The 12,843-nt window shown below is 50.2% G+C and overlaps 1 protein-coding gene across 7 annotated transcripts in view; it reads left to right on the top strand.

Moving 5' to 3' along the window:
- Positions 1–12,843, top strand: part of cdh7a (cadherin 7a) — a 355,342-nt gene that overhangs the window by 288,212 nt on the left and 54,287 nt on the right. For all 7 annotated transcript variants that reach the window (XM_038808624.1, XM_038808622.1, XM_038808623.1 and 4 more), the window contains one exon: positions 9,449–9,636. In XM_038808624.1, coding sequence (XP_038664552.1) covers positions 9,449–9,636 — 188 coding nt within the window. The remainder of the gene's footprint in view (positions 1–9,448; positions 9,637–12,843) is intronic.

Raw genomic sequence — 12,843 nt, 5'->3', positions numbered from 1 at the left:
CTCTAATGTGCAGTTTCCCGAGGCACCTGGGGCATTGGGATATATTCCCCTCACCTCAGAGACTTTGGGCGAGTGCCAGTCACTACTGGCCACCAATAAAATGGGACCAGGCAGAACGGCACTTGTGGGGGGTCCCTCAGTTGGTCAGAGGCCCTCCAGATGCTTGCCCTCTGGACAGGATGGCACCCTACATTGCTGGTGCCTGCCTGGCAGCCTGGCAGTGCCACCTTGGTGCCAGCCTGGGCGGCACTAACGGCTAGCAGGGGCACTGCCAGGGTGACAGCATGGCTCTGCCAAGGTGGCAAGTTGGCATTTACTGGCGGAGATTGGGTCTGGGGGTTCCATGTGCACGTGAGGTGGGATGGGTGGGGATGGGCCGAGGACCCCCTTATAGATAGATTGAGGGGGTAGAACAGTGGTCAGCACTGCTGCCTACAAAGGGCAGCACAGTAGCGCAGTGGTTGGCATTGCAGCCTCACAGCGCCGAGGTCCCAGGTTCGATCCCGGCTCTGGGTCACTGTCTGTGTGGAGTTTGCGCATTCTCCCCGTGTTTGCGTGGGTTTCACCCCCACAACCCAAAATATGTGCCAGGTAGGTGGATTGGCCATGCTAAATTGCCCCTTTGGGGGGTGGGTGTCATGCATGGGGCTCAAGAGATCAGGACACCATTTTAAATGGCATCCCGATGTCCCTCTGTACTAAGGAGTTCAGATGAGGGCGGCTCCTCAGTGCAGGAAGTGGGACTAAGTGTGGTCTTGGTCACGTGTTCCCTGCTGATGCCCCGCATCTAACCAGAGTGGCATTAGATAGCGTTGTGTTTCTCGCTGCTGTGAGTGCCGGGAAACATGCGGCTAAACGCTCTCGCTATGGGACTCTGTTCCCATTTGGTTACATCGGGCCCAAAATGTCAGGTGACTGGAAGCTCGAGGTTATGTTTGTGGACTGAATGCATAGTGGCCACTCAATCTGTGTTCGGCCTCCCCAGTGTACAGGACACCGCAGTGTGAGTAGTGAAGACAGAATTTGAAAGCAATTTAAAAGGAATTGCGAGAGGCAAATGTAAATCTCTGCTTCACCTGGAAGGAGTATTTTGGGGCTGTGGTGGCTCAGGAAACACACTGGAAGCTTTCAGCAGTAACAAAGGGGTTTATTGATGAAAGGCAAATGCTGGTAGATTTACAGGCACAGAGCATGATAGGATGGGTCTTGTCTCTTCGGGGCCAGGGCCCACACTGCCCAGGGTCCCACTCCCAGGGTGCCACACAGACCTGCTATTGACTAGAGTTTGCTCGCTCCCACACGATTGGCCCCGATCTGGTCACATGGTTTGCCAGGCCCGTCCCCTTAAAGGGGCCCGGCTACCAGATTCTTCCTCCTCTAGGTCCCTTAATGCATTTCACAATAGCTATGCACAGACTCCATAAAGATGGCAAAATACATCAGGGGAAAGAAGAGTCTATCGGTCCGGAGATCTTTGAGTCCTCCCGGACCTCCGCAGTGAGAGGAGCTGAGAAACTGAGAGTGCCAACATCATGCCAGCAGACCCCAATGGAAAAGGTCGAGAGAGGGTAAGAGGCCAGAGGGAGGAGTCCAGGTGGAGGGCGAATATTGGAGACAGGTAGAAAGGCCCAATGAATAGAGGGTAGACTCCTGGCAAAAGAAGTGGACACATAGACAAAGGCATTGGGAAAAACGTTCAATGCCGCGCCGAGCTGGAGGTTCATTGAGGTGGGGGTCGGAAGGTGATCAAGTTGATGCCTTTGCTAAAGACTGGTCTTTCTGAGTCAGAGAGAGGAAGGTCAGTGCGAGTTGTGAATGCACAGGAAGGAGTGAATTCTAAGAAGGGATGGGGTTGGGTCAGGGAAACATAAAGGGGATGAAAGATCTGGAAGGACATCGGTAACCATGAGTTGCTGAAGCTTACAATTCTCCACCCCCAAAAGGCAGAGAAAATAATGTTAGATGTCCAGATGAGACGAAGGATGGAATGAAATTGGGAACCACGGCAGCTTTGAGACAGAGAGAGTTAGTGAGGCTGAAGAGGGAGAGGTCGAGAGTGTCCGTGTGGCGGGACCTGAGATTGAGTGTGGATCTTGGGATGCGTGAGAACAGTGGTTTGATTAATTCTGAATATCTCGGAGATATTGTGGCCTGTGCTAGTGTTAATAATCCGCGTGAGCTTCCTCCCACTCCATCAGCCTAATCGTCTCTTTTCCCGCTCGTTTTTTCAATTATCTTCCACTTAAATACATCGGTAATATTTCCATCAATTCTCCTTACGGTTGCAAATCTCACTACTCCCTGGGTGAAATGGTTTCACCTGAATTCTTTATCGCAATTAACAGTGGCTACCTTATTTCTGTGACCCCCTAAATAAACATTTACTCGCCGGCCTCCCAGAAAACACCTTCAGAATTTGTAAGACTTCTATCAAATTACCCCTAATGTTCTCTTTCTTTGGGAAGAGAGCTTCAACCTGTTCAACCTTTCCTGATCAGCATTGCCTCTGCAGATCTGATATCATCTGTGATGATATGCATCATGTAAGTTTGTACATAATGTTGTGCACAACTGTTATGGGCTAGGGTTTAGAAAACCCCAAAGTGTATCATGGAATTCACCTGACCCACAACTTTTACTAGATTGTGGTATGGGGAGCACACGGCCCACTCTACAGGTGTGGCACAGCAGAAATGGAAAAGTATTTTTTAAAGCAAAACAATGTTTATTCTATGAACTCAAGTTAACCTTTTTAAAACATACAGTGAACATCATAGGAACCATTAATTCAAATACAACCCCCAAAGAATACAACTCTAAGTAATCCTTAATAACGTCCCAAACAACATCCAGAAGACAAAAGATACACCTGTTGACAGAAGCACATCAGGTTTACATTCTCTACTGAGAACATTTATAATTCTGAATTCACCAAATGATCAAGAGATAGTCGTTTCATGGCAGTGAGATCAACAGTGCACCTGCTCTGTCTGGCTTCAGCTCCAACACTGAAAATGAAACAAAAACACACCCTGCAGCAAACAGCCTAAAACAAAAGTAAAAAGCTGACATACAGCCCAGCTCCACCCACACTCTGACATCACTGATAAACACCTATTTCTAAAGGTACATTTCTTAAACACCCATTTCTTAAAGGTACTCTCACATGACACAACCTCCGACCACTAGATGGCAGTGTAAACCCAACACGCAACCATGCGATCTGGAAGTTGGGAGTTGGTCGTGCTGGGAGATAGACGTATTTTGCGTAAGAGTTGTTTCGTGTAAGTTGTTTGTTAGTTAATTTATTCTAGTTATCTTCCTATCCAGTTGTGTATCAATAAAATATTTTAACTGCAGGTTCTGTAGTTCGTCATTCACTTCGGCCAGCTGATAGAACATGGCATCACCCTTTCGAATCTTTTTGCATCTTTTGAAAGTAAAAAGAGATCCCACAAAATCAGGGAAGCTAAATATGTTCAGCATAGAAAAAGAAAAAGTTCTCTGGTGTCATAATGAGAAAGGAGCAAAAAAATGGAGTTCTGAAAAATAAACGTGAGGACAACACGGTTTAAATATGAATTACTTCATTGTGGCAAGCAAGTTACACTAAACATTTTTAAAAATAAATTTAGAGTACCCAATTATTTTTTTCCAATTAAGGGGCAATTTGGCGTGGCCAATCCACCTACCCTGCACATCTTTGGGTTGTGGGGGCGAAACACACGCAAACATGGGGAGAATGTGCAAACTCCACACAGACAGTGACCCAGAGCCGCGATTGAACCTGGGACCTCGGCACTGTGAGGCTGCAGGGCTAACCCACTGCGCCACCGTGCTGCCCTCAATAAACATTTATAAATCACTGGTTAAGCCGAGTTTGGAGTATTGGGCACTTTAGGCAGGATGTTAAGATCTCTGGAGTGGATAGAAGAGGTTTACCAGGGATGAGCGACTTCAATTATGTGGTGAGGTTGGAATTGGGTTTGTTCTCCTTGGAACAGAGAAGGGTAAGAAAATATTTGAAAGACATGTTAAAAATTATGAATGATTTTGCTGGAGTATATCAGGAGACACTAAACAGAGGACACAAAGTTGAGGTCATTGCTGAAAGATTCAGAGAGCTGGGGATTTTTTCACGCAGTTGTGTTATGATCGAGAAGGCACAGATTGGATGGGCGGTGGAATCCCGACAGTGCAGAAGGAGGCCATTTGGCCCATCGAGTCTGCAACGAGCCTCCGAAAAAGCTCCCTGTCTCGGCCCAACATCTCCACCCCAACCCCGTAACCCCACCTAACCTTTCTGGACACCAAGGGCAATTTATCATTGGCCAATCCACCTAACCCGGACATGTTTGGACTGTGGGAGGAAACTGGAGCAACCAGAGGAAACCCACGCACACACGGGGAGAACGTGCAAACTGCACACAGTCACCCGAGGTTGGAATTGAACCCGGGTCCCTGGTGCTGCAAGGCGCTCTAGAGGTATTAACACTGTGCCACCGTGCCGCTGGTTTCTCAGCTAGATTCACTTTTACAATCTTCAATGAAAAGAGATCACAGAAACCAAAAGCCATGAAAATGCACGAGTAGAGCAAGGAACTGAATGTAAAATTTGATATGCTTTGACAATCGCTGTGGGCCGGACCGGCAATTTGACGGACCATTGAAAAGTCCGTTGACCTCGGGCAGGCATTTCCGGTCTCGTGATGGGCGGGACTGGAAAATCTCACGCTTTAAATCAAAAGGTTGGAACTCATCGGATAGCTTTCTCAAAGAGGTAACAGAGTTAGAAGGGGCCCAATGGCCTCCTCTTGTGCTGTGTGATTCTCTGATGATGCTGCTTTGCTATCTTCAGTGTGTCCTGGAGCATTGTGAATTCAGCACAATGAAGGTACTAAGGGCGCGATTCTCCCAAAACGGGAGAAATCGTAAAGCTGGCGTCAAACCCGACCGGGAACCGATTCTGGTCCCCGGTCGGGGCTAGCAGCCCTACGCCGTAGGCTCCGGCATGACGGGCTTAACGAATATCGTTAAGCCCGCTTGCCGGAGTTAGCACCGGCTGACGCGTCATATGACGTCAGCCGCGCATGCGCGGATTGGAAGACTCCAACCCGCGCATGCGCGGATGACGTCATCGCGTATTTGCGCGGGCTGGGTTGCCCCTCAGCCGCCCCGCGAATGGATACTGCGGGGCGGCGGAAGGAGAAAGAGTGCGCGGGCATCGGGCCCGCTGCCCGCGATCGGTGCCCACCGATCGCGGGCCCATGGCACCCTTGGCACGGCCGTGGTACTGCCGTGCCAATCGGTGCCATGGTTATGAAAAGCGAGTTTGTGACGCCGTTTTTACGAACGGCCAGACCAGGTATGTTTGCCGTTCGTAAAAACGGCGTAAAGGGCTGGGACTTTTGCCCATCCATCAGCTGTGAATCGCTGCCGGCCGTAAAAAAACGGCGGCAGCGATTCGGGTCGGGAGTTGGGCGGGGGGTGGGGGAGAATAGCGGGAGGGCGGGAAAAATGTCGGGAAGGCCCTCCCGCTATTCTCCGACCCGTTGTGGGGGTCGGAGAATTTCGCCCCATGTACCCATGTACGGTCAATATGTCAAGACCAATATTCCTGGCTCGAAAGTCAAGAGGTTGACTTTAACATGGGCAATGTTTGCAAGGGGATAACATAAATGATCTTGACCCGGGGCCATAAAAATACCATCGCAATGGAATGACATAAAAACCAACAACACAAAATAATTAATATTAATTATCATTCATAATCTGATTCCTCCGATAATTTGAATAGATAAAAACAATGCTTAAACATGTAAATGTTCAAATATTTACTTACCAGCGCTCATTTTCATTGATATTTATGAAATCAAATCATTAACATCTCTGGGGTTACACTTGGTTCCAAAATCTTTGGACGTTGATCCCTGGGTTGACTTTTACGCATGTGTGTGAAACATTACGGGCAGGGTCTTCCAGTCCGACCGAAGGTGACCCCGCACCCCAGCGGCGAGTTTCCCCGCGGCAGGGCGGGCGAGCCACGCAAAACGCGGTCGACATCGGCGGGACTGTAAGATCGGCCAACGATGAGCTACCTCTGTCCCCGAAAACACACCGCCGGGGGAGGTTGGAAAATCCTGCCCGAGGGATTCGTGCCTCGCAGGGTATTCCGGTCCCACGACAGCGCAGGGGTTTCCCGGTGACGGGAGGTGGACCAGTCAATCCTGCTGGCGGGCCACCTCCACAGTCAAATAACGGGCGGCGGGGTAGTTGGTAACTCCCGCCCTATAATTTGTTTAAGCCAAAAATCACGAGGTCAATATTTTCACGGGTATAGACATAGAATTTACAATGCAGAAGGAGGCCATTTGGCCCATTTAGTCTGCACCGACCCTGGGAAAAAACACCTCACACTGCCACCCTATCCCCGAAACTCCACCTAACCCTTTTGGACACTAAGGGAAAATTAGTACGACCAATCCATCTAACCTGCACATCTTTGGGCTGTGGGAGGAAACCGGAGCACCCGGAGAAAACCCACGCAGACACGGGCAGAACGTGCAGACTCCACACAGACAGTGACCCAAGCCGGGAATCGAACCTGGGACCCTGGAGCTGTGAAGCAACTGTGCTGACCACTGTGCTACCATGCTGCCTATAATATAGGTGGTAACGATGGGCGGGATTCTCCGGGAATTGGCAGGGCAGGCAGAAACGGCGCAGTGGAGTCGCGGGACCCACTCCGGCGTCAGGCCACCCCAAAAGTGCGGAATCCTCCGCACCTTCAGGGGCTAGGACGGCGCTGGAGTGGTTTGCGCCCCGCCGGCTAGCGTGGGCCCGCGTATGCGCAGGGGGGGTTCACCTTCGCGCCGGCCATTGCGGAGGTTGACACGGCCGGCGCATAGGAATAGAGTGCCCCCACGGCACAGGCCTGCCCTCGGGTCGGTGGGCCCCGACCGTGGGCCAGGCCACCGTGGGGGCACCTCCCGGGGTCAGATCGCCCCGCGTCCCCCCCCCTGAGGACCCCGGAGGCTGACCACGGTGCTGTGTACCGCCGGTAGGGACCTACCTTGATTTACGCCAGCGGGACCCGGCAAAAACAGGCGGGAACTCGGCCCATCGCGGGCCAGAGAATCGCCGGAGGGGAGGCCACCGACTGGCGCAGCGCGATTCCCGCCCCCGCCAAATCTCCGAGCCGGAGAATCCGGCAGCCGGTGGGGGCGGGACTCACGCCGCCCCTCGGCGATTCTCCGACCTGGCGGGGGGTCGGAGAATCCCGCCCGATATCTCAACAGACTTGCAAATCCTCCGGGTTTTTTATTATTTTATATACCTATGAAAATATATAAATATAAAAGTGCTACAGGGCACCAGGGAGGAATTGCGTTGTTTCTTTAGCTGTTGCCAAGGAAGGTTCCATAACCACTTGAATGGTTGAGTAAAGCTAGAAGCAGATTAGTGGAGTACCGATATTTTACAAGGGACAGATGTTCACCTTGGCAACCACATCAATAGCATCAACAAGAGGTGGGCTAACAGGTTTCTGAGTGCCAGGCAGGAGGAACATTTCAACAACAATGTTTGATCGTACAGATAATTTAAACATGGGAGCTTGCATTGACCTATGCCATTTCAGTTTTTCAGCTGAGTTTTTTTGTAACGATGTTGCACTCAAAACGCATCGCAATTAAAAGCCACCACAATGAAAGGGTAAAGCAGTGGATATGAAAAACTGTAAAATAGGAAACTGCGAGTCGTTGGGAGATGTGGAAGGTTACCGTTGTGTCACAGAGGGCAGGATAAGGTCAGATCTAGCTTTCCAACAAACTTGGCATCCATTGGTGGGAGCATGAAGTGATGGGTTTGGGGCAGGGTGGGCGAATGTGGGCCATTTCTGGTGTCAGAAGCTATAGGTTTATGTACAAATAGCACATGCCAGACTCTGTGATTATCAAACCATGGATCCAGCCCTTGGATCCGTGCAGAGCAAGCAATGTATATCAGCAACAGCCATACTGCAGAAAAGAACACCTGGCCTGTCCTAGGCCCGATCCACCTTGCGGCAGATTTGACTCATACTAGGCAGCCTTTTCTGCTCGCCCACTCTGCCCTCTGATTAGACCCGCAGTTGAATCCCGATCAGCAGATTTATAAAGAGAGGTGTTTGCCTTCCTGTGTATGTTAAGGATGTCTACACAGTCATCCCGAGTGGTTATTTCCTCTCAGCTTCCTAATGGTTGTGGGGAAGACCGGAGAGTGGGGAAGGGGGAGTCAGGGGAGAGGTAGCCAAGCGAGGCGAGGACAAAAAAGGGTCTGAATCTCATGGTGTTTCTGATGAAAGTCAAAGTGGCTGTGATTGTCCACTGCATTCACCCACTGTGCCCACCCACTGCGCTCACCCACTGTGCCCACCCACTGTGTCCAGCCACCATGTTCACCCACTGTGCCCACCCACCGTGCCCACCCACTGTGTTCACCCACTGTGCCCACCCACTGTGTTCACCCACTGTGCCCACCCACTGTGCCCACCCACTGTGCCCACCCACTGTGCCCACCCACTGTGTTCACCCACTGTGCCCACCCACTGTGTTCACCCACTGTGCCCACCCACTGTGTTCACCCACTGTGACCACCCACTGTGTTCACCCACTGTGCCCACCCACTGTGCCCAGCCACCATGTTCACCCACTGTGTTCACCCACTGTGTTCACCCACTGTGCCCACCCACTGTGTTCACCCACTGTGACCACCCACTGTACCCACCCACTGTTCCCACCCACTGTGCCCACCCACTGTGCCCACCCACTGTGCCCACCCACTGTGTTCACCCACTGTGCCCAGCCACCATGTTCACCCACTGTGCCCACCCACTGTGTTCACACACTGGGACCACCCACTGTGTTCAGCCACTGTAGCCAACAACTGTCTTCACCCACTATACCCACCCACTGTGCCCACCCATTGTGCCACCCACTGTGCCCACCCACTGTGCCACCCACTGTGCCACCCACTGTGCCCACCCACTGTGCCACCCACTGTGCCCACTCACTGTGCCCACCCACTGTGCCCACCCACTGTGACCACCCACTGTGACCACCCACTGTGCCCACCCACTGTGTTCACCCAAAGATGTGCATGTTAGGTGGATTACTTCTGCTACATTGCTGCTTTGTGTCCAGAAATATGCAGGTTGGGTGGAGTATGGGTTGCGGATTAGGGCGGTGGAGTGGGCCTAGACAGGGTTCTCTTCTGGAAGACCTGTGTGGATTTGATGGGCCGAACGTCTTCCTTCGGCACTGAACTGATTCTATTCATTTCCGCCAACCTCCCTTTCCCGTTTCGGACAGGTGCATCCGGCTTATTCCCCCCACCCGGTGATCATCAATGAAGCGAATAACTGCAGTGGACTTTGGGTGGGTGACATTTGAAACTTTCTTCCCCACAGGGTTTTATCAGTACAATGTTCCTGAATCTTTACCTGTGGCTTCAACCGTGGCGAAGATAAAGGCGCTTGACGATGACATCGGGCCAAATGCTGAAATGGAATACAGAATTGTTGACGGGGACGGCCTTGACGTTCTTATGGTCACGACTGACATGGAGACACAAGAGGGGGTGGTGACACTCCAGAAGGTAAGGCCAATCAAAGGCAAAACACATATTCTGCTGCATTGTGAGCATGAAGGCTTTGTTCGCTACACCGAATTCTGCTAACCTTGGTGGGACTCAGCGGAAGGGGGTTTAACCACTGCTCACACATTTTGCTTTTGGAACCTGATATTAGTCTTACTGCAGAGGGACAGTGCTGGCAGGTCCTTGGATGATGGATTATGAGTTGGTGTTCGACATTGTCACTCGCGGTTACTGTCTCTTTTGTAGCCCACTGGGGTTCTCAGTTGCAACATGGCATTTTGGCTGACTTCCAGACCATCCAAGCCTATTTATAACCATCCTTGCTGTGATCTATGTGACCCTGTTTTCTCTACACCAATCCCACATCAGAGTTCAACAACCCCCCCCCCCCCTCCCCCATTAAACCCCCCCCCCCCCTCCCCCCACCTCCCAGCATGGTATTGCTCAACTGCAGGTTTTAAATCTTCATCGTGAGGTCCAAAGCCCCTCCGAGGCTTGAGGCAAGCTGGAAATTAGGACGAGGAATGTTAACTCTGTTCCCCAAACTCTCCCGGCCAGCTTCTCACGTCGATGCTATTATCCTTCAGAAACACACCATCAAGATAATAATTTTGTCAGCCCGAACGGATGGATGAAAAGTAGTTCAGGGAATTTTCAATATTATGAAGGGGATAGCTAAGGTCAATCCAGGAGCGTTGTTCAGTTTGGTAACAGGTTCATTTGGTAACGGGGGCAGGTAAATGGTGTTTAATGACTATCTGTGCTGGGTGGAACGCATTAAAACTGTTCCAGCTCTGAACGCGAATCCCGATCAAAGCGAATCAGACGCCTACGGGGCCGGGACACAGGCGGGCTCCACGTGGGCTGCGTGCTGGCCTACTTACGTGACATGAATCGCTCCTCGCCGGTCCTCCTCGTGGCAGCACGCACAGTTCCTGCGATTCTCCACCGGGGGCATTGTTCGGTGAATCCAGGCCCATCTCCAGGGTACCGTGTACTGATTTAGTCTCCTGATTTGAAAAAAGGATATAATTGCATTTGAAACAGTTCAGAGAAGGTTCACTCACCTCATTCCTGGGATGAAGGGGTGAGCTTATGAGGAAAGTTGGACAGGCTGGCCATTAGAGTTGAGAAAAATTAGGCGGTCTTTTTGCAACATTGAAGATCCTCATGGGACTTGAAAAGATAGATACCTTGAGGATCTCGCCTCCTGTCGGGGAGACCGAGACGAGGGGGACACAGTTTAAGACTAAGAAATAGCCCCTGTAATACAGAAATGAGGAGGATTTTCTTTCTTCCGGGGGTCCTTCATCTGTGGGAATCTCTTCCCCAGATAGAACTAAGAACAAAGAATAAAGAACAATAATGCGGAGATGCCGGCGTTTGACTGGGGTGAGCACAGTAAGAAGTCTTACAACACCAGGTTAAAGTCCAACAGGTTTGTTTCAAACACGAGCTTTCGGAGCACTGCTCCTTCCTCAGGTGAGGAAGGACCATTCACCTGAGGAAGGAGCAGTGCTCCGAAAGCTCATGTTTGAAACAAACCTGTTGGACTTTAACCTGGTGTTGTAAGACTTCTTACAAAGAACAATAAAGCAGAGGAACAGGCCCTTCGGTCCTCCAAGCCTGTACAAGTCATAATACCACCCTTGGCCAAAACCCTCTCAACACTTCCTTAAAGAACAAAGAACAATACAAAGAGCAGTGGAAGCTGGGTCATTCAAGGTAGAGTTAGACTGATTTTTGATAGATGTGGGGATCAAGGGTCATCGGGGACAGACAGAAAGTGGAGTTGAGATCACAACCAGATCAGGCGTTGACTTATCAAATGGTGGAGCAGGTCTTCTGTAATCTGCACTTGTCCAACAGTCCGCCGAGATATCTGCAGTCCCGCATTCTCATCTCCTGCTTGTCCTTTACTTCAATCGCTGAACCATCGTTGGCTACGCCTTCAGTGCCTAGGCAACTTTCCAGGACAAAGCAGACCACTAGATCAGCACCCTGTGGTGTTCTTTGTGATTCTTGTTATCAGGATGGATGTTGTAGTGTCCACAAAGGCCACAGAAGCTAAGTTCATTTATAAAGCTAACATTTATTTATACTACTTGTTTTATTATGCTCTTGACTTAGCATAAGCTGCTTCCTTGATGTATACTCTGACAAAGGAAGGTTCAGACTTGGAAATAGCTTTAACACATTTATTAAACTGTTAACAATTCTCCTACTTGGATTCGACTCTCCTGTTAATCCTGCTATAGCTACTCAGACTGACGAACCAGTCTGCTACAATCCACGTGGTAGGTGTGATGTGTTCCAAATCAACCCTGTGTACTCATTGAGAGTCTCCACTGGAAAGAGGGAGATCATGTGTGCTGTGTCCTTTTATATGGGTTGGTGTAATGCCTCCCTGTGGTAGTGTCACCTCTGTGTGCATCTTGAATGCCCTTGGTCGTGTCCTATCTTACTGACCTATTGGTTGAATGTCTGTGTGTCGTGTCTCTGGTGCTCCCTCTAGTGTCTAGCTAGTCTACGTGTATTTACATTAACCCCTTGTGTATTTACAGTGTCCTAGTGTATCTACATTAACCCCTTGTGTATTTACAGTGATGCATATCACCACACTACTTATTAAAGCTCGACCATTTACTCTAAAATAAACAATCTACAATTTACACTCGGCTAACACTAGTCTCTGCACTCTATCTATAACTGGAATCTGATCTCTTTCACTACTCCTCTGCTCTCCTCTCCAGCCTCCTCCCAGATGTCTGTGAGTCAGTACTTTATATGGTTCTGCATCTAGCTCCCTACAGTGGTTAATTGTGACATGACATTAACCCTTTGTAATCTGAACATTTCACACAACGTCACACCCACCCTTAAATATTCGTTCCCTCCCACCACTGGCACACTGCCGCAGCAGTGTGTACTATATAGTACTTGGGGAAAATGGGATCAAAGGCTACGGGGAGAAAGCAGGATTAGGCTGAGTTGGATGATCAACCATGATCGTGATGAATGGTGGAGCAGGCTCAAAGGGGCAAAAGGCCTCCTCCTGCTCCTATCTTCTATGTATCCATATGTATGCAAAATGAACCACAAACTCACTGAGGCTCCTCCAACAGCACCTCCCAAACCCGCAGCCTCTACCACCTCGGTGAACAAGGGTAGCAGATGCCTGGGAACACCATCACTTACATATTCCCC

This window comes from Scyliorhinus canicula, chromosome 10 (assembly GCF_902713615.1).
Source record: "Scyliorhinus canicula chromosome 10, sScyCan1.1, whole genome shotgun sequence".
In the NCBI taxonomy this organism is placed as follows: Eukaryota; Metazoa; Chordata; class Chondrichthyes; order Carcharhiniformes; family Scyliorhinidae; genus Scyliorhinus; species Scyliorhinus canicula.
Note: the sequence above shows the minus strand (reverse complement) of the source record. Positions and strands in the feature narration are given on the sequence as shown.